This window comes from Anas platyrhynchos, chromosome 8, assembly GCF_047663525.1.
Source record: "Anas platyrhynchos isolate ZD024472 breed Pekin duck chromosome 8, IASCAAS_PekinDuck_T2T, whole genome shotgun sequence".
Classification (NCBI taxonomy): Eukaryota; Metazoa; Chordata; class Aves; order Anseriformes; family Anatidae; genus Anas; species Anas platyrhynchos.
This window is the reverse complement of record NC_092594.1, coordinates 8,046,587-8,069,069: the sequence shown is the minus strand read 5'-3', so window position 1 is coordinate 8,069,069 and position 22,483 is coordinate 8,046,587. Positions and strand designations below refer to the sequence as shown.

General features: G+C 38.4%; 1 protein-coding gene across 7 annotated transcripts in view; it reads left to right on the top strand.

Moving 5' to 3' along the window:
• TGFBR3 (transforming growth factor beta receptor 3) overlaps positions 1–22,483 on the top strand; it is a 130,138-nt gene that overhangs the window by 6,428 nt on the left and 101,227 nt on the right. For 6 of the 7 annotated variants that reach the window (XM_021276952.4, XM_027463425.3, XM_027463422.3 and 3 more), the window contains one exon: positions 10,788–10,958. In XM_021276952.4, the coding sequence (XP_021132627.1) occupies positions 10,901–10,958 (58 nt within the window). In that variant the 5' untranslated portion in view covers positions 10,788–10,900. Of the gene's footprint in view, positions 1–4,159; positions 4,289–10,787; positions 10,959–22,483 lie in introns of all 7 variants that reach the window. The other variant, XM_027463424.3, reaches the window with a different exon arrangement.

The window sequence follows — 22,483 nt, the reverse complement described above, 5'->3', positions numbered from 1 at the left end:
TAACATTCTGTTGACATTTAAGACATAAATTATGAAGTCATAGGCAGTTTATTATTAGAAAATGCTCTGTAGGATATAGCTTGCAAATATCTTTGGAATCACAGAACTTTTGATCTAATTCCACAAAATATTTGTGTATTATAAATAGACATTAATTTCAGAGTAGTAATATTTGTGGGGATGAACAGTGGTATGCTAGTTTCTAGCCACTTCATGAGTAGAAACATGTTTTGCCATAAAAACGTACTAGCAAAGAAGCAGTGCAACTGCTTAGTTCGTAACTGTGGATTCTCATTTCCATGTGCTGGCAGTAATCCAGTTGAGCAGCATTTCTTGCACTATGACAGCGATGATTAACTCTCCAATAACCAAAATGAAACAACTTGAGATATTATTGAAGGAGGGACTTTAAAACTGCTACTTTGTCAGTATACATCCCCTATCTTTTCATTTCCTCTCTGCCAAAGTACATTTTTGAAAGAAAAACATCGTTTATGACCCTAAGTATCCAAATGGTCAAATTAGTCAACTTCAGCAGAGAACACTTTGTATTTTACATTGTGTATGCTATATTGATGAATTGTTTGGCTTACAAATAATTGTTTGGCAAAATATGATATTTATGATGTATAAGTTTATGATGTATTTATGGTGAAATAATGAATTTATTGCGGAAAACATGAAAGCCATTAGTCCATATCCATTCTACGAATAGTACTCTAAATTTAGCTGTAGCTGCTTATTGCTAACAAATTGAAATGCATTATATTTAATAATTCTTTTAAATGTTTTTTCTAACTTTAACAGATTAGTTGGCCAACTTCAGAATTTTATTTTGCTGTTGCAGCATGTTGTAAAATTCTGGGAGTCAGCTGGAAAGGGCGTCTGTTTCAAATAAGCTTAGTTCTGACCTTGCAAGAGACCTGTTTAGATTCTGGTAGAACAGCTTATCTGTAGGTCATGGGTCTGAAACAGGTTAATTATAGAGCTCACATATAGACCGTTGTTCTACACTGAAGGCAGTAGGAATTGTGAGACATAACGTTAATGATTTTGAAAAATAATGGAAATTCAATTACATTCTGATTTGATTTGTAAGCGTAGGCATTTCTGTTGGAAATCTTAAGTTCATTGTATGACAGGGACAGTTAAGAATAAATAAAAAAAATCTCAATGTATCAAGGGAGCTTACTGTGTAGTATAGATCTGCTGGATACATGTGTTTCCTTGCCAAGAAGCTGGAGGTGGATTGTAGAACTACATATCCTCTTTTGTCTTAGATTTATAGAAGTAATTCATTATGGTGTATTTGTTTTGGTTTTGGCAATGACTTGAGTGAAGCAAAATTGTGTTCTGATTTACAGTACAGCTGTTGCAGCATTTGGAAAGATAGGCTTTTTCTCCTATGAAGATTATTACATTAGTGGACCAAGTCTGTCCTCTGGTCTATGCAGCTTGTGTTATGCGATGGATGAGTTCCCCCTTTCTGGTATTTGAAATGACTGACATTCCTGAATTCTTGTTGATCAGTGATTTGGCTCACTCTCAGATAAGGTGCAGTGATTTTCTTTGTGCATACAAGATGCACAAATTATTTATATGAACTTAGGAATTCGTTGTGGCCTTCTATTTCCCTAACTTTGTGTTCAAAGCTTTTTGCAGTCTTTATGTATAGTTGTAATAAATGATGAGAGGCAGGAAATTCTGTACAATAAAAATTATATGGGAGTATATGTGCTTTCTGAGCAGAGTATGTCAGTGATACGTATCCTCATTGAAACAAATCCTCCTAACAGTGCTAATAAATGATAATTTTTATGAAATTAGTTTTGTCTCAACCTGAATGTTTCTCTGCCAAACAAATTAAATTACACTGGTTATTTGGCAGATGGTGAGGGGTTACTCCTACATAAAGGGAAGCCCCTTTTGACTCATTCTTTTAACTGTATGGCAGTTTGAGGTCTTCCCTATTTGTGTGGGAGAAGTTTCCTATCTTACAGATGTACATCTGCAAATTAAGTGGCTGACAGCTAGCTTTTGATAAATGTGTTTAACTTTTGTTCTTGTTTAGCAACCTGAATAAATAATCTTTTAACCTACCTGCTTTCTAAATTGTCTTATTCTAGTGAGCAAACTTCAAAATATGCGTCTCTTGATTTATTTTCCTCCAAAATGTGGTTTTGATGATGAATGTGGTTAGTTTCAAGTACCTAGTAGTTAATATTTTAAGCTGTTCATTTACATCTTGTAGCATCTTAGAACCGATGGTAGTGGGGAAGGCTGATTTGTAACACTCAATCCAATTTCTCTGATCTGGGAAATGCTGGTTTTCAGTCGTCTTCAGTTTGACCACCATTCTTTTTCCTCAAGAGGCCTGCATACTTTTATAGCAAATGTATACTTAATGCCATAGTGTTGTTGTTGTTATAACCCCTTGCAGGCTCTCCACAATTAATTCAGACAATGACATATATCAATGTAGTTAATATAATTTAACGTAGGCCATGGTTTCAAAACCACTTTTCTAAGTGTTGAGAGGTGATTTCAAGATTTGAGATCTAATGAAGATTGATTTAGCATTTTAGCTGGTAGGGAGGTTCTACCAACAACGAGTTCTAGATAAAGTTCTAAGGTTTTGCAGTTTGGTCTTGAAAAAATAACTGCATCAGGCACTCCTTGAGAGAAGAATTTGCTGAAATCTCTCACCCTGTGTGGAAGAAGCCTTGCTGAGTTGGTTACTTTCCATCCTGCTGTGGCTCCTTTCCTGTGCATAGCCAAAAGGAGATGGTTCCCTAGGGTTCTATTGCTTTGGATAGGTGCATTAGAGCTGTTATCTATTTAGTTTAGGTGTACAATTAGAAACCGAGCCAAAAAAAAATTAGGATAATGAAATTTGTGTGAGGATGTTGGCTGCTACAGTGTTTGTGAAGAGTAAGATAGTCCGGTGCCAGGAAACCTATTCTGTTTCCAATTAGAAACCATTAAAAAATGTAATTAGGCCAAACAAATTTAACTATGAGAAGAGAAAGTTGTAGAGATCTGTTTAATGTGGTTTATGATCTTCTTGTCCATTCAGAAGATTCCAGTACAGGTGTGATGTTTTCGTTTCAGGGTAAAAGCAGCAAACCTAGTTTAAAAAAAATGAGCCTGGTTCCTGTTAGTTGTGGTGAGATTACTTGCTGAGTTCCTCAGGAACTTGAGTTTTATTTAGGTATATATTTTGGACTTGGATTTCTTGTGCTGCAATGAAAACTTTAATCCCATCTTTATGTACATACAGACTCTGGATTTCACTGCTTTTTTTGCTGCTTCTGCTACCCAAAAAGAACAGAACATCAGGAAAACAGTATATAATATTGTCACCAGTTTTCCCTGATGAGAGCAGTGAGATTTCTGTCAGAACTGCCTGAAATGCAATTATCTTTCTATCTTTCTAGGTAGATCACGGGGGGGGGAGGCTGTGGCCATATACAGGTCCTGTTATGACTCACTTGCGTGTGGGACACTAGACTAACCGTGAGTTGCATAGAAAATATGTGACTGAAGCTGGTATGAGATTCCAGGATGCTTGAGCCACTATAGCTCAAGCTGTATAGCATCCCAATGTTTTATTTTCTCTAATCCCTGTAGGGATGCTCTGTTGTAAGATGTCCCTGAAGGCCCTGTGTAAAAATAGAAGAGCTCTGATTCCATGCTCGAGTTACACATAAGATGTTTGCCTTTTTGTTAAGCTCTGTCTCATATGCCACGTTCATTCCCTTCTGTAGTTTCAGTAATCTCTAGGAATTTCTGCTTTTGTCAAAAGGGAATCTGTGCTGCATGTCTCCTTCTTCATCTTGTGTACTCCTTCTACTAAAAGACTCCTGAATGCATTTCCTTCCCTTCCACCTATTGAGACCCTCCTACATCCTGATCCTGTAAGAGGCTATTCTCTTGTTTACACATTAAGTGAAACCTTGCCCCTGAGCCTGTAAAGATTCAGCAGCGTACCTCTCTGTGTTTGGGGGAAGGGTAGTCCTGGGAACATACAGAAGAATGATTTTTATCCTGTTTCTGTAAATTGTCTTTCACTTTTGTGCTATATTGTGCAGTGATTATTCAGCTAAAACTTCCATGGTGTCTGGTTTCATGAATTTACTTTTCTGGTCTAAACTCACAGCAATTCAGGTCAGCTGATTAAAAAAGTGTTGGGAAGCTGAAGGGAAAACTGGTCATGAAATGATACTGAGAATAGACACCACCATCCAAACTGGATGTTCATGCCAGCAGTGGGCAAAATATGTACCAGGTACAAAACCAAGTTCAATAACATGTTGCTAAAAAGGTGAAATAGTTTTGCATATTTTGTGGACTAATGTGTATGTATTTTGTGGCTTCCTGTCATTTGTCAAGCTACATTGTAATTCATTAATATGAAAATAAATAAACAAAATGTTACAAGAGTTGCATGGAATAGAGGGGCACAATTGCTAAATGGCATAAAATATCTTCCCTTGGCACTTGTCCAGTTCCCATAGCCTTTAACTGTGACTTGTTGAAATGTCCCATTACAAGCACAGCAGCATGTGAACTGCAGGATACTAGAATTACTTTTTCCCTGGGCTTCTGATATGTCAGGATATTTTGTTTTATTACTATTCATGTATTCTCTGAAAATGAAACTACTTTGTTTCTAAAACAGAATCTATCCCCTTAATAGTTTATGAATAAGTTACTGTTTTGAGTTCTGAATGGCGGAACTTCATGTATGTGCCTTGGACACAGGCATTAAAAATGCACACACATTTTCAGTCCCACATTAATATTTGCTAACCTTATTAGTCAGCTTCCGACTTGCGCGTGTGTAAATCACGCAGAATCAAGAGAGGATAAATGTCATCCTAATAAAAAGGAAATCTACTGAAATGCAGATTTAATGAGTGAAGTTATATATAAACTCTTCCAAAACTGTTTTAAGTTTATAGAACTGCTTGTGCAGTTAACCGTCTGTGAGATTTTTGTTGAGCATGGGTGCGCTTCATTACAAATGACTGGTCTTTTATTACTGATGCAAGCAATGTATGTATTTACTGCATTCACATGGGGAGCCAATGTAGACAAGTGGGAGGAAAAAACTGGTTAAATAAGCTAAATGGTTGCCATGCATAAAACAAACAAACAAAAAGTGAAAAAGCTTTGGCTGTGAAGGCCTTCTTGGATAGCCTAAAAACTTGGGTTCACGTTGCTATGGCAAAACAACACAAAGGGACAGATCGTGCTGGCTTCACTCGAGTATCCCCATTCACTTTGGTGGGACTTCTGACGTGGTTTAGTGAAGGAAGATTTCTTAGCTCGCTTTGGCACAGAAGTGTTTGTTAGCAGTGTTATAGAGAGCTCTGTAACCTCTGGCATCGTGCATGGAAAGAAGAGAGAATTACCAGAGTCCACGTTGATAAGGAGGAGAGGAAATGGAAGTTATTCTTCAGGCAGTAAAGGAAAAGGTTGGACAAGGAGTGTGCTAGAGTTAAGGCAAGGGAAGAACTTGTATGGGAAAGGTAGGTGATTAGAGAAACAGATGGTGACGACTGGGGAAAAGGCTTAAAGGAACAGGGGAAAAAAAGGGGAAAAACAAAGCATTGAGAACCCAATTTGGCAATGACTGTGGTGAATTTCTGCAGTATAGAAACCTATGATAGCAAACAAACATCCCTAAACCTGTGGCTGTGGTGTCCTGCAGGCATCTATATTGTCAAGTTGGACTTTACTTTCTCTCAGCTTCCTTGTAGGCAAAAATAGAACAGAAGAAAAGTGTGTAAAAACTGAAGCTAAAGAGACTGCTGATCTCAAGGGGAGCCACGAGTAATAGTTATTTTGCTAGAAGTACAGGAAGAGGCTGAGTTGAAAAGTTCTCAAATGTTCTGTAGGCACTGCTTAATAATAGTGATATTGTAGGGCTTATACTTGCTCATTTTCATGTGTAGCCCTTCAAACACTTCTGAAGCTGAATCCTGTCCTGTTTTTTTGGAGAATGTTAAACAGGTGTAGGAATAGAAACAGTGCATCTAGTGGCAAAACAGCACAATGTTTTCTTAGTAACAAGCCATCCACAGAGCCTTAGATCCTGGTAGCACCTGCCATTGAGAACTGGGAAATCCTTAGTGGTGTTTTTTAGAGGATATGGCATGCTTTCAACTTTTGAATTCTTGGGTCATGTTGTAGCATTAAAGGTGACTTTCTAGTTCAAAGGGTAGTTCTTAAAAAATCCACAAAAGGCTGAGTTCTGAGGAAGACAGCAGGTTTGTACAAAGATAATATTTCAGCTAATGAAAGGTAGAGCAGTGGCAGTAGTGTAGTGAAGTGATTTGTGTTTTGTGCTTGCTGCTGCTGGCTGTAACAGTCAGATTCTTTTAAATACCACTGATGAATTAAGGAGCATTTGTTATCATCTAGTATAAAAAAAGCTATGAGATCTGTCCTTTTGTAGTTAGTCAAGCTCACAGGCCAGTCAGCATGTCCCAGTGTCCTGCAAAAGCATATTATTTTTCCTTGGTTTCTAGCAAGGCTTTAATGCATCAAAATTCTGATGGACATAACGTTAAACCTAATTAAAACCTATGCTCATGCATCCTCCTCTTCCTGTCCTTTCTGCTATGTGCTTCATCATATGTTTTCCCCTCTATATTCTCCCAAGTCTTCCGCCCCTAAGAAAATCTCCAATTAAGGCTTTTCCTAATTTTCTCAGTTGCATTTATTCCTGTTTGCAAAGATAATTCACAGTGAAGCAGTCTCTTTTGTGGTGTTTAGGCCCCTTGTTTTCATCAGGATGAGTGGCTTCTTCAATGGCAAACTTAATTAAAAAACAATCCCACCAGGCTATGCCTCTTGGACTATGATTCTTCAGTGACTCCAGATACCCTTTTTTATCCCTTTTTCTTACAGCCTGCAGTAATGTAAAACATTGGGATTAAAACAGTGTATTAGTAATCCTGAAGCTCTCATGACATCTCTTCCTCTTCCTTGTCAAGGTTTTTTGGTTATACTTTTAATCTGCCCTTTCATGACCTCAGCTGCAAAAATAGCTACCCAGATATACCCCAAAGGAAAAGATGATTCTCTTGGAAATTTCTTTTGAATCTCAAATTGACTAACAGTTATGTTTATTTCTTGGATAAATAGTTTAGGTTCCCAATGCTTTTGCACAGCTTTTTTTCTCTTATTTCGAAGGAAACGTCCCCCTGTTCTGTGGACTGCTTCAACTTTTCTTAATCTGCAGGTTTCACATATTCTTCTGGTTACAACAGGTTTCACACTGAAGCAAAATATGGCATGTTTTGCACCAGAAATGTTTTTTTATCACTCATTTCTTTTTTGTTTATCTTTGGTACTGTCAGATAATAGCAGCTTCATAGGTGACTGAAGGACTGACGCTGGATGAAACACCTGCATTCTGTGGATTGCAGATGGCCAAATAGAAAAGGACTGCTCCCGAATATCAAACGTGCAAGGCAAACTGATGCCTCCGTTTTCTTCTTTAGTGTCTTTTTGCTTTTAGATACTGTCACTGAAACTGCAGACCTCGTTGTTGAGCCCTTTCCAGTCACAGGTGAAGATGATCAGGTTTTCCAAAATCCTGCAAATTGTGCACTTGTTATCTTTATTCTTGAATTATCATGTTCTGTGCTTTCTGATTTAAACTGTTTTATTCAGAAATCTGTGTAGCTGGGAGTTCCTAAATTCATGAAAATTGCTGTCAGTTTGTCACCCTTTCACATGGTGTCTCAGTGTCTGACTTCCCCTTTTAAATTCTGTGAACACTTATCTTCAAGCTAGTGAGCCCTTTCTTCAGAAAGCTCTTCCTAATTTTCATTTAAGTTTTTAATATTAATCTTTTGTGAGCTGGCAGAATTGAAGAGAAGCCTAGGCCTTTTGGATTGTATCCTTCAGCTCTAGGTTAAACCTTGAAAATGGTTTGGTCAGTGGGTTGCGGTAGGGATAAAAATGACTCTTTTGGTTTTGCTTGGGGATGGAAATGTGTATGCATTCTCTCCCCCTTTTAAATCATTCTTCCAAAATCAAAGCTGAATTTAAACTTGGCATTTTAACATGCTTGGGTAGGTGGCCGATACAGCATGGGATGCTGAACTGTTCTTAGTAACATACCTTTATCTACAGTTCTTTCCCTGTGCTTCCCATTTCTGCACAGCTGTGTGCCTTACAAAAATGTCACTGAAGAAAGAGGTTTATGCTCATGGCAGTGTAATCTAAGTAACATCTTGCATTTTCCTGTTTAGTATATTACTGAGTATATGTGCTCCATTTGCTCTTTTTTCTAGTTTCTCTTTTGTTAATTATTATTGAGCTGCTGATGTATAACCATTTCATCAAATTTCAGAATGCTTATTCATTGCCTGTTTGCACTTATGACACCTTACAGCATGTTATAATGATCTTTTATAGCTAATGTTAGGTAGAAACCTTATGATTTGCTGTATTTATCATTCTGTCTTTATGGCATCATTAAAAGTTGAGTTAGCAACCAAATACTCTCACTGAGTAGATTTAGGTTTCTATTCATTTAGAGTAGCAACAAACGATTCCAGCTCACATTTGACTTCCCAAATGATGTTCAGTATCTGCCATAAGTTCCTTATAGTTTGCCATTTTGGCGTTAAATCTGTTTGATTTGGATCTTCATGTTCAAAACTTTTGTATTAAAGGATTGTCCAACACTCTTGTCAACAATTTATTATTTCCACTTAATAAAGGTTGGCCTTAATTTACCACAAAATTCAGGGTCCCTCGTGGATCGCTATGTTTAGCTATGTAACCTTACATTCCTGGGGGGTGTGTGTGTAATGAGAGGTAGCTGGGAACTCACAGAATGCTTCCAGTAGGTTCAGGATGAATAATTTTTACAATCCCTGTAAATTGTCCAAGGAAGCCATCATTTTCTGAGGCTTTTCTGTTTTGGACTGTCTTCAGTCACGCAAGCATTGAGTGTGTGTCTGTGTGTGTGCATTCATCCTTCTGCGGGTTTTTTTCTTAAGAGTACTGGATCTTGTTTTTGTTATGCAAAGTAATAAATGTCTCTCTTCACCGTCATCAGTAAAACTGTTCTTCTCGGAATGAGCTCTGATTGGTAGAAATAAAGACTGTTAGGTAGAATTGCAGGTGTTATCATTTGTCTAAGGACTTCCTTCCTCCACTGCTGCTATCTAGACAGTGTTGCTAAGCTGCTGGAAGATACGTGGTGAGGAGGAGTGAGCATCACTTCTGAAATTTCAACCTAAAACACTGTGTGCTAAAATCTGGTAGAAAGCAAGTGAATCCTAGGGGACACAGAGCTTGGAAGTGGACTGCGTGAAACCCACGTTGTGATAGATGCTCAGCTTCTTCTTTGCCACCGTGTTTCCATCCCATGAAGTGTGGTGCCCAGCTGTGCAGAGCCACTCCTGAGACAGGCTGGGTGTGCCAGGAGCTGCGTGCTGAGCTAAAGATCTGCCTGCGGCCTTGCTCCTGGCTGTGGGTGCTGACGGTTTGTTCTTTCTTGGTGGGTAGCTGCAGCTCCCTCTGCACAGGACAGGGCTGTCCCTGCAGGGTGACCCCTGGAGAAAATCTGCAGAGTGGTTTCTGGTGTTTTCCTCGTAGCTGTAGGAGTGCTGCCAGCAGGTATCTTCAAGTGCTGATGTAGGCACACATTTGCCTTGTGTGGACTTCTGGTCATCCACGGCATGGAACACTAATCCTGGTTTGGTCTGACTGTGTATTTCATTCCATTTAACGTCAGCAAGAACCTTTTAAATGGTGTTCATGTTGTCACAGTTTTAGGACGTGGTCCTGTCTTGATGTTTTTCTGTCAAGTGGCTCCTGATGGTTGTTTGCAATGTTAGTGCTTGCTGAGGCACCATCTGGCATCTGCTGCCGCTGGTAAGGGAGTGAAATAGATGAGATCTTTATTTGATTGAATGTGTATCAGCATTCCAGTTCCTTACCTGCACGGCCCATGATTTCATTCTGGACACCTAAATAGCTGACAATAGATTTAAAAAATAAAGAAAGAAGTGGAATAGGATATTGGGCGTATTATGCATTTCCCCTTAAAAATCTGTGGCATGCATTGTGGATTCAGGATTTTACACTATTTTCAAATTCTGGCAGGTATCTCTTGTATTGTCATTTGTTTGTACAGCACATTTAAGGTGTTTTTGTTTGTTTGTTTTATTGACCTGGAATATGAAGTCTTGAAATCTCTTAAAATATCTGAACAGCTTTATATTTAGTGTCAAGTGATCTTGAAAAGATTTCTCAAATTGTTATACTGAGGAATGAGTTTGATTTACCTTGTTACCTGTAAACCGGCTAGGGCACACACGAAACATCTCTTTGTGGTATAATAAAGGTGGCAGCAGATAAATAAATAAATGAATGTTGAAGTGTCCCAGGGAGAGTTTGCAAAGTTAAAATAAACATTTCTGAGGCTGAATACCATTTCCATTTCCAGGCTTCAGCAGGACTTCAGTATTAGTTAACAGAAAGGACTCTGGGTTTTCACTTTCAAGAAGATCACAACTTGCACAATGGATGATATGAAAGAGCAAGGGACACAAAGAAGTGCTGAAGTACAGAAGAGGAAAAAGTAGTAGGCCATCACTACCTGGCCAGTCTGGCAATATAAAGTGCACTCCTGTAATAGCCTTTTAAGAAAGGGAATTCTATTTCTCTTTTTATGAAAGAGATAATTGTAAATAGCTAGTAACATTTCTGTAAGTTATATTTATATTAAAATTTATTTTTATATCTTTCTGTAGGCAATTTGAAGTCTAGAAGATTTGATTTCAAAGCACACCACATTTTTCAAAGCAAGTAAATCTACATGAAGAGCTACAAAGGGAGCTGATTTGAGAAGATAGTGTTTGCAAAAATGTCTTCAACTTGTGTGACTCCAGTGTTTGCTTTGATTTTGTGTTTTGCAGCTGCAGGTAGGTGGCATTATGTAAATCATGCATTCAGTCTAACTTACTGTATGTATTCAGAATTACTGATCAAACATAGTTTTTCACGTTGGTAAAATGTAGGCTGCCTGAAGTTTGTATAAAACCTAGATGTAAATATAAAACTATTGTGATCATGACCAGTAGTATGGCGATGTGATAAATGATGCTGTTTTCTATAAGTTTTTTTTTTCAGCTGTGTTCCCTCTTAAAATCATTAAAGAACTTCAGTAGTAATGTAAATTACTTTGTTAATTTATAAAATTGAATTGCATGGTGCCTGTATGTTCTTAAGGTAGGTTGCCAAGAAAGCCTTTGGGAATGGAAGCAGGGTGGCTCTGCTAATGTGATACCAAGGCTGAACAGCTCACCATTTTGAGAGGCTACGTTTATTACTCTGGGTGCAGGGTTGTGCTGGTGAAGCTGTGTCTCTTCAGAACCTGAGCTAGGGTCTCTGTAGTACTGAACATATGTACCAGCTCAGTGCTTCCTTCAAGGTCTCTAATCTGTAATTAAATTACGGTTACTTAGTTTATAAAATTGATAACAACAATTCCAGAAAAATAAGTATGAAGAGTATTGTAATAGGGCACTGAGTACATCCTTCATCTTCTGCTGGGACAAGCTTTACCTATGTCATTCCTGACAGCTATCAAATCTGTTTCAAAGTTAACTGTCAGTGGTGGTGATGAAGGCGTTTTCTTGAACGTTGACAGTGTTACTGGAGGTCTCATGATAGGAAAATACATTTCCTTTTATGGGGATTGAACCTGCCTCACATCTTGTCTACAACAGGAATTTTTTAAAAGAGTGTTTTGCAATAACTTGTGACAGAGAAATGAAAAAGATCTGTAGACTTCAAGCACCAAGCTTATATTCAAGGTTCTTCAAGTGTTGGAAGTGATTCTTCTGAGTATGTTTGTTTGTCAGAGTTCTTCCTGTGGTTACAAGGGGAAGCCTCTTATGTGTCCAGTTTGCATACAAGCATGGGTCATTGGAGAAGAGGCCAAGTGGATATATAGTCAGTCAAAATGAGGTAGTGGGAAAAGTGGACAGATGGCTTGCTTAAATCTGAGATGTCCTCATTGTGGAAAAGATGACCAGCTTTGGAGGAGATGTGGCTGAGCAATTAAATATGTTACAATTTGGCTTCCTTTCACCATCAGCATGGAAAATTATGTTGTTTCAAGCCCTCAGACCTTGTGGGACTTTCTCTGGGGCTGACCTCCTGAAGGCATTCATCCAACATTAGTAACTTTGATTATTTAATAGTACATGATGTTAACATTTTGCAATAGCTTCACTGCAGATGAACTTTTAGCAATGCAGGGTGTGTCTGAGTGTGTCTGTGGCTTGAGCTGAGGATTTGAATGCTGGTCTTGGCTGAGAAGAAGGATTACTTAGAGTGATTCTGAATCATTGTAAATTCACACACAAAAAAAACTACTTTAAAAAGAAGTACCAGTGTAGAAAATAAAAACTGTGTTCTAGTTGATTGCAACCACAGTTCCTTTTTGTTGTTGCTTACATAAGGAAGTTTGCTTACTTCTTAATGCCATCTTTAAGTAAAAACACTACTTCAAATACAGTACTGTTACAGTTATTCGGTGTTCAGAAACCCTAGCATTTTTCTTTGGAAATGTTATGTTTCTTTTTGGTTTTACTTCCTAGCTCTGTGTATTCCTCTCTTGACGGATATCCTTGATGCAAACCCTTTAAAATCACTATAGCTGTGGATTTGATTAGATGCTTTTTCAAAAATAGTCACAGAATGACCTTGATTGGAAGGGACCTCTGGAACTCAGTCCAGCCTCCAGCCCAGAGACAGGCTAGCTTCAAATTTACTTCTCTCTTGGAGACTGATCCTTGTCTGCATGCGAAGAAATGGAGTAGTAGTGAGCAAAAGGGAGTAGTAGTGAGGTTTGCAGTCAGTTAGGGCAAGGATGGGGAATACGACTGTTGTGGTTTCTGGATGTGCCTGCCTGGTGGGTTTTGGTTTTGTTCAGTGCTTTTTATTTTTGTAATGAATTCCTAATGAGAATGCTTCGTGCCATGTACAGTATGTCATGATTACAGTAAGATACAGGCAATAAGGAACTAAGGACTGTGCTGAGGAAGGGGGAGAGATCAAGATCAAATACATAATTACAACTGAGGATGGACAGCTCTTCGAAGGTTATTTAAAGAGTTTTTGCAACACTTTTGTGTTAGTAGTCACCAAGTCCTGTTAACATAAACAACCATGCTTTACAATCTCAGAAGTAAATGTGGGAGTTTGTGTCTTGGTGAAATACAGATGGGAGCAAACGATGTGTTCCAGTCCTAAGTGTGGAAAAAGCAGTGGTGGGTGACTGAGCTGTTGTCAGCCTTATGGCCAGGGTTCCGCAGGCTCTTCATCACTGGAGCAAAGAACTCTCATTTCTTCAGGCTTGTACATTTAACGAAATAGTACTTCCATAGTATAAAGAAAACTAAGAAATATAAATAAAACTAAGAAGTATGAATAAAATCCCTGTGTGCCTGTGGTGAAGCCTGGGGGAGGCAGGGGGCAGCATGCCACCTCCCTGGGGTGCTGATTTTTATATGGTGAGCCTTATTCCAGCCTATTCTTTGTTTCTGAAATAGTGAGGCTGATGAAGAAGAGCAGACCTTTCTTTTGTTAATCAGTTGTGCACTGACATTGCTATTGTAGGTGTAGATTTTGTTGCTGACTTTCTGGTATTTTCAGCATTGTTACCTCTTCAAATACAGGTGATCTTCTAGAGAGAATCTCAACTTTTTTTTCAACGTTTTAAAAGTATTAATGTGTTAAATATCTCTCCAAAAAATCCAGTTAGATGTCACGATGCACAGAGATGCAGTCATGTGGCTCAGTTTTGAATATGCATGTTTTTCATGGTGGTAGTAAGGCATACTCTTCACTGATTTTATGTTGAAAGTGGGCTATATAGATAAGTGAAGAATATTTCTTTCTCTACCACTTATCACTGCTGGTATGTATATGTCTAAATTCTCATCTGAATCTGTTTTACGTCTGCACACAAATTTCTTGTAGGCTCATATTTTTGCTGCTTTGATTATACAGAAAAAAAAAATGCAAGGAAAGCCTGGATTGCTATGAGATTTTTTCTTCCCTATGGAAAGTGTAAAGGACGATGGTGAGAAGAATTGCTGGCAAACTACTTGCCTGTCTGAAGGAAATAGGGTTTTGAAGTAGGCTTAAACTAAGATGAGGCAACCTGCAGTAGGAACTTCACCTAAGCTATTAGCACTGTGGATAACCTCAAAAGCAAGTCTGGCTTTGCAGTCTTGGGAGCAAAAACATTCTGTCTTAATGTAGCTTAAATCAAAGGCCATAACATTTGTTTTCCTTGCTTGCAAATCCGTGCCATTGGGTGCATGACAGATGTCGTGATAAAATGTCTTGGAGGACAGCTGAAGTGCGTACCTGTCCTAGACCCTGGGGGCCAGACTTTAACAAGATAGGTTCTCCTCTGAAGGAGTGGGAAACATGTAGTTAACTTGGACTTCTCTTGTTTTTCTTGTCCTTGGTGGATCTTCGGGTAGCATAAATTGTCCCTGCTGTGGACAAAGCATTGCAGCCATGGCATCTGTAGCTGACCAAAATCTGCACATGCAGCTATGTTCTCTCCTTCAGTCCCTGTGATATTTGGTGCTGCCTACGCTTACCCTGTAGATATGTCTCTCCTTGTGACAGAGATTTCCAGTTGTGGTCAGGCTGCTGGAGAGACTGTAAGAATTGCATTATAAGTGGATATGTTGAAGAACGCACCCAGTTTCTATTATACTGCCTTTTCTACTCACTTTAGATCTGCCTTTATGGTTTTCTTTCAACATCTCTATTCCCTGTTTCTCTGCTGTACTGTTACCCTGGCATTTTTTTTCTTTCTGCATACTTGTTCTTATGAATAATCTTGTGGTGCTCAGAGCATGTGCGCTTCATTTTCAATAAGCCTATTTGCTGGTACACTAATATATCTTTTGGATTTGTGCCCCTAGACACAGTGGTGATGGTGCCATATTAATAAGCGTAACAATAGGAAAAAGAGGCGTTGTCATGACGTCTGTTTTTTTCAGGAGGAATTTTCCTCAACCTTGAACACTGTTTCCAAAAGCAATATAGGATTCTACAAAGTATAATAGAAAGTTCTTCCGCTGTCACGTGGAGGATGTGATTGAAAGAAAAAAAATTATATGTTGGGAGTCACTCGCGCAAATTTCCTTCCCTTTTAGACTTCAGACATTTTTGCTGTTTGTTTCCCAAATGTAGTTGAAGTGCTAGTCTTATTTTTCCTCAAAATATTTGTTGCCAGAGGTGTGTGTGGGGGTTATTTATTTAAATTGTGGTTAGAGGATGAGAACCAAGGGACAGAGGTTGGCTCTTGAATTATTGTAACTGAAATAAAGCACAGACTGGTTTTAACTTTCAAATCCATAAAGAGCTTACTCTCCACTTCCCTCTTCTTTCACTTCATTATCGCAACCAACCAACCTCTACCTTCCTTGAAAAACCACCCAGTTCCTTCTGTCCCTCAACTGTCTGGACAAGTGAGTCTTTTAGGGAAGATTGACTCAGCATTTATGGGCTTGCAAACTCAGAGTTGAGGGAGCAGCAGGCTGGTTGTGTGCTGTGCCTGGCTCATGTTGTACCTGTGCCACTGCCACATTGAATCTGAGAGGCTGGAAGCGCTGGGATCCCTTGAGTCCAGGCCGTAAAGGGAGTGGCTGTACACTTTTAATGAGAGGCCATTACTCACTCATCCTGAGAAATTCTAATTAGGTGGCTCTGACTAGCTTTTAAGGGTGGAAATTGTTTTGATTTTTTTAAAATCTTTCCAGTATCAGGATGGTGATTTCTAAGTATCTTGGTCATCTAATTAAGTATCTATGGTCATCTAATAGGGAAGCATATGATGAGTTTGTGTTAATGAGCTTGGTAAGAAAACTTTGGAAAGTCAAAAGATCCATTAAAAAAAAATAATGACAGGGAGTTACTTCTTTGTATGAAATTAAGTTTAATACCTTTCAGTCAGTAAGTCATGTTTTTTAAATGAGCAATTTAAATACAAAAACGGATGAAAATTGGGAAGCCAGGAAGGTAGGCTACAGTGTAGGCCCTCAAAATTAATGTTTGTTCAGCTCTACCATTTGGTGATCTCCTGTGTACATTAGTTTCTTAATCTGATCTTCTGTCTGTCTCCCATCTGAGTCAGATCCTGTGTAATTTGTGTGACTTATGCGTAAATAGTATTATCTTCAGAAAGCACAAAATTCTGAAGAACTTTGAGTGTTTGGATACAGAGAAAGGTTATATATATTAGGAGAATTGTACCACAGCCTTAGAATGGCTTGAACTAAGCAGACTGCATTTTTCCTTTATCAGCAAGGGTCTGAAGCTATAAATAATTGAATTTCAGAACTCTGCACCTACGAATGGAGGGATTGTAGGTCCTGATTCAGCAAAACAGCTGAGCACATGTCTAAGTGCTTTGCTGAATTGTAGCAAATGAGTAAACACGAAAGTCTGGTTCTTTGATTAAAACTGACTCTGGACGGTGCCAAAGGAATTCTAAGAAATACTAAAGCCCCTACTGCTGTACTTGAATTGTATAGATGCAGGCAAACGGCAGCATTACTGAGTATCTCTGGAGGGTAATGTTCAACTGACACTGAAAGATAATGGTGCAGAAAATTTTATGACATGGTATGATGAATGGCAGTAATTCTTATCTTTTGAAAGAAATTTATCAATTTTTTTTTTTAAGAGAAACTAGTCTTTAACAAGTTCTAAGCGTCATGTAATTGTTTTGTAAATACCATGCTAAAAATATTTTTTTTTTCTGAAGGGAATCGGGATTTGGGATTTTGCTTGTAGATCTTCTAATATCCTTTCTCTTCTGTAGGCCCTTATTAATGCTGTGTTAGCTTTTCCATTTGTCTCAAAAGATAAACATAAAAAAACCACCCAAGCCCTTAATCTCTTCAATAAAAAAAAAAAAGGAAAAGTGCATATTTGTTAACTTAAAAAACATTTTTTGGTCTCATCTAATATCAAGGAGGGTTACAAAACCTCTTGAACCCACAGGTCTGCAGAGTGAAGCTGTAGGTACTTTAGGACATACCTTAAAAAAAACACCAAGCAAACTTCTAACCAGTATGTGTTTGCCCTTTATTTTTTTCTGTGTCTGTTTTAAAATTATTCTATCAAATGACCTCAGCTGGCTTTACAGGATACAGATATAGAGCAGATTTATATAAGCAGGTTTCCATAGATATGTGAACCTGCTTACATTCTGTATAGAATAACTTTATTAGTGGTTGTTTCTTTTGCTGCAGAACAATATAACTTCTGTAATTTGGACTAAGCAGGGCATGTGCAAGCATTAAACCACAGTTTTATCTGTTGCTGCATGACAGGAAGAATTAAGCTTCAAGGGCTGTCGTACCCCAAAACCCAGCATTCCCAAATGTGATCCTGGGTGTCTCAGTCTTGACAAGAAATGGAGTATCTGCTATTAGATAAACAGTTGTTACTTCACATGAAAAATGTATTGAGTTTCTGGAAGCCTTTTTCTCTGATAAGCTTTTCCACTGAAATATATTTGCATGTGTCAACATGGTTGTTTCGTTACTGATTTCACATAGTATAGAGAGAATATAGGGACCAGATATATTTTCAAAAAAAAAAAAAGAAATACGTGCATTCTCTGGAGCTAATGACAATAAAAGAAACTGTAATTCCTCAGGCTGTAAGTCATAGGAGAGATGAATTTGAAGTGAGGAAAAAAATATTTAGCACAAAGAGTCTGTGCATTTTTTCAGTACCTGGAGGCATTGGGTTGGATTCCTCTTTGGTGTAAGCTTGTTCTAAGTCAATGGAATCTCACCAGGGATAAATTTTGACCCCAGGTGACAAAAGCAAAGGTTTTTAATAATTCAATGAAGTGCAGCTGCTTCAAGCAGAGTGTGCTTTTCCTTGTGTTTTTCAGTGTACTTTATAAAAGATGGAGCTGTTGTTCCCTTATTTGGCAACTACTGTACTATGGGACTTACTAATAGGCAGTTAATAAAAAAGGGATTTTACCTGTCATGGATGGAAAGAACTAAACTGAGAATGTACTTATTTCTTCATTACTGGAAGCGGTACATAGAGGAACACACAAAAAGATTTAGCAGTAAGCAATGGAAACATTTGCAAGGTTGTTTGTTGTTTTTACGTCTTCAGGAAAATTTTACTTTCCTCTGGAACAGGTTTTATTTCTTTTTTTTTTTTCATTTAGCACTTGTTGACTAAAGTAGGTGAAGAATTGATTTTGTGATTATCTTCACTTGTCAAATACTGGCATCTTGATGTGTAGGCTAGGATGTTGTACCCACTGTGAGGGGAGAAAATCCCCCCAACAGTTTTCACGGTTGTCTACGGGAGGTCTGCTTTGCTTTCAGTTACGTTGATGTGACTATGAAATAGCTTTACTGTCTCCAAAGAAGCTGCTACTCAAGTAGCACAAAGCAGAAAACTGCTTGCTGAATTTCTGGCTTCTGGGCAGCAGGCAGGTATGGCTGAGGCTGTATGTGAAGTGGACCACGTGAGCCCTGCTGTGAGCGTTTTGGTAGGTTCTCTTTCTGTCTAGTGCTCCTCTGCTAAATGCCCTTTGGTCTCTGAACGCATCCTCACTGCTGTCCCTCTGTGGTTAGAGGCACGGTCCTGCTGTAGGTGTAACATACCGTTGATGTGCAGGCTGCATTGTTGCTCTCAAAGTTGAGACAAGCAATGTTTCACAAGCAATGTGAAAGGGTAGGAAAGGACATAGCAGTGTGGAGGCTGCATAGTTCACTTGAGGTTTCTGTGGTGAAGTTGTAGGAATGTGACTGGCCAGCAGATATGTACCAGCACTTTTTGACTTGGTTTAACGCCTGTACCTCCGGGCAGTGCCGGGCAGGCATGCTGCCTGCTCTGGCTGTGGCCGAGTGGACTCTTCTGCCCTCGTACTGATGTATACTTGTTGTGTAGCCAACACACAGCTGCCCTGTGTGGGTTGGTGTGTGTGTGTGTGTGCATCGTGTGTGGTGACTAAATGCAAGTGCCTGTGTCTGAAGGGCCGTTGGGAGAGGGAGGGACGTGCCATGAATTATGGTGGTTGGAGCGATTCTCCCTGGCTGCAGCCAGCCCTTGGCTGTGGGCAGGGACTGGAGAAGAGCGCAATACTGTCTGGGCCATTGTTCTTCTGGAGGCCCTAGTTCTGATGGTGGTGGATTGATCCACAGGTGGATTGAATGCATAGGACTAATCTGCAAGCCTTGGCTCTTGAGTGAAGATGAAAGACTTGTATTTGGATTAGTGACATTCTCTGTGATCTCGCCATGAGTTATTTCATCTCTTAGTCTTGGTCTCTTGATATGTAAAACAGATGCATTCTGTCCTGTCATCTTCCACGCAGGACCATTTGAAGGGCTAATGTAATAGCTTTAAAGTACTTGGATAGCATTGGTCCTAACTGCAGTTACCTTATTAATTCTTCAAAACCTCCCCATGCCCTTTTTTGGCGGCATGAAAATGGCGAAGGCTTTAAATAAAGTTCTGTCAAACTTTTTGCCTTTGCTTGTGTTTAGACTAATGGATGCTGAACTACAGAAGTTCTCTCTGATCTCAGATAAGGAGCAAGCTGGTTGAAGTTCTGGCAAGCCATAAATAAGTTATTATATCCTGAGGAGTGTCTTAACTGATTGAGCTGCTGCTTTTTTCTTTCTTCTGCTATCCAAACCCTTATTTAAAAGAAAGAAAAGAAAAAACACATTTTTATGTGAGGAAGAACTAGTCACTTGAATCAAGTGGAGGGGGGTGTGTGGAAATGTGAGACCACTCTTAATTTGCTGAAGGCAAAAGGATTTTCAGGTGAAATGTGACTCTTTCCTTGTATCATTAGAAGAAAGCTTGCAACAACAGGTAGGACTACATTACATCCATGCATAGTTCGAGCTACATTTTAGAAATGGAATATGTGACCTCAGTTTCTTGCGTTAGGGTGGACTTCATCTTTGGAGATGATTTGTTAGCTATGTACTTTCCAAAAGGTTGCCAGTTTTCTGCTTTGAAATGTTAGTTCAGTTGCAAAAATTTCATTTTAAAGCACTAATGAAATCAAAGCTGAAATTAAGCATTCTATTGGATGTTTTCACCTTCAAGCTGAAAAAGTAATGAGTAGTTGAGAAAATCGGCAAGAAAACTCTTCAGAGATTGCATTGGATATTACTTTTCTCGATTCCTTTCTGGAAATAGGCCAAGTGTTTTTTTTTTTTTTTTTTTTTTTTTTTCTCTGAAATAGTGCTTGTGGCCACATTGTTCCTGCATTTGCTTTCCTTCTCTGTGCTAATTCTTGATCTCTCTGATAACATTTATCTTCACAGATGGAAGAAATCTGAAATACGCATCACAGGAAGGAGACAGGATTTTTTTTAAAAGAATAGATTACAATTGCTTGTAACACCCAAGTAAATGCATCTCAAGAGTCTCTTGTTAAAAAGTCAGCTAGATGACTTTAGTAATAGGCATGATTTTTTCCCCATTACAGAAAATAAAATACTCAGAGTAAGGAATGTTTAATATAAACAGCAGAAAAACAAAATCTGTCCTGAAAAACACCCTTCTCCATTACTGAAGAATTATCTTGAAATTCCTGTTCTGTTTTTTTGAAATTAGCGAAATTAAGTCTTTTTAAGCATTTGCATGCACAAAGTAAAACAATGTTTAAGGCTGTCTGTGAAGGATGATTTGAAATAAAATCATTTTAAAAAATAAAATTACTTTCTTTGTTACATTTCTGGGATCTCAAAACTACATTTGCAGCAAGAAGCCTGTGAGTAAGTCAGCACTTATGAATAACAGACTGATCTTCAACTTTATTGATGTGATTCAGGAGAAGAGAATTCTAATGAAACTGTTCTGAGTATTGAGCTGCATAATGGTGTTAAAATCTTCCTGTATGCAGGAAAAAAAAAAAACACACCCTAACCAGCTAATTCTTCTGTTTATTTCAACATTGCAGAATGACTACATGAAAGTATTCAGCAAAAAAAGTTGCATGAGACTTCAAGTAAAAAGGCTGCTAACAAAGAATCTTTTTTCCTTGCCTTGAGGAATCTTAGAATTATAGTTTCCCTCTCTCTAGAGAAGTAATAATTCACTTGAGATGGTTTTATAGGTTGAGTGCTCATGTCTCTGTCTATTATTTGACAAGATTGCTCAATGTAAAAGTAGAGTGAAATTGGCATTTGTAAGGGAGGAGTTCAGAACAAGGAATCAATGCTTCTTGGCCTAGCGGACTGGATTAATTTAATTAGGGCAAGAGATAAACACTTTTTGTTTTACTTGACTGAATTAGTTCTGTCAATTCAGCTCTGATACCTACTTTCTCTCCCTGTTGCAGTGGCTTTCGTTAATTTTTTTTGGAAGAGAGGCTTCATTCTAGTAGAAGGGATATGATTTTTCTATAGTACTCTTCAGTGCCAGCCTGTATGTTGATATCCTGGTGCTCATTGGTGGTGAATGAGCTGGAATAGTTCTGTGGGGATTCAGGTTATTTCTTCACAGTCTACAAGCCACTGCAACTGGGAAGTGTTCATATCCACATCATAGTTTCCCAGGCAGTTGCTACATCTGTCCTTTAATCCTGTTCTGAACCAGCCAGTAGGTTTTGGCTTCTGATATGGCCCTATAACACTATGTCTCTAGAACAATGTTATGGCAGAAAGTTTAGAGCAGTGTAGCACAACTTCATCTTCCTTAATGGAATTAATCCTGGAGTTTGTGTCCTGAAGTGGTAACAACACAGTTGTCCTGGACAAAAGTCTTTTGATATTCTTCTTTTTGTGATGCATAGGGAGAAAAAGCAAACAAATGTACCCATATCTAGTTAGGCTTTCCATGCTATATTTCGTGAAATAGACAATGACTGGTACAATTATATATATATATATATAGAGAGAGAGAGAGAGGGAGAGAGAGAGATTTAGTGGAAACATGTTGTTTAAGGGCTGTAGTGCTAATGAGGTGACTCACATTATTACTTGCTTTCAGTGGAACACTACCATGCTCACTGCTCCTCATGTTCCTTGAGGTATGTGTTTCCTTTTAACACCTGACTGTACCTGTCTGTATCCAAGACGCATATGTTTTCTCAATTACCATGATTCCACTGCTACCAAGTATTTGATGCCTTTGTGATACTCCAGATATACACATACAGCAGCTGACACAGACTTTTTAAACAACCATCCCTATTATCTCCTGGATAGTCTCAAAGAATGTTTAGATACAGCGGTGTAGTTAGATCAGAAGTTTTTTACTATAAACACATTTTTTCATATAACAGCTTAGTAATATATTGTGGGTTATATATGGTCTCTGCATTTGTTGTGAATGAAAGCTGACTGTCCTAGATGATTGACTATACTGTGAGTTATTACATTAAGTGCATATAAGAACTGGTAAATGA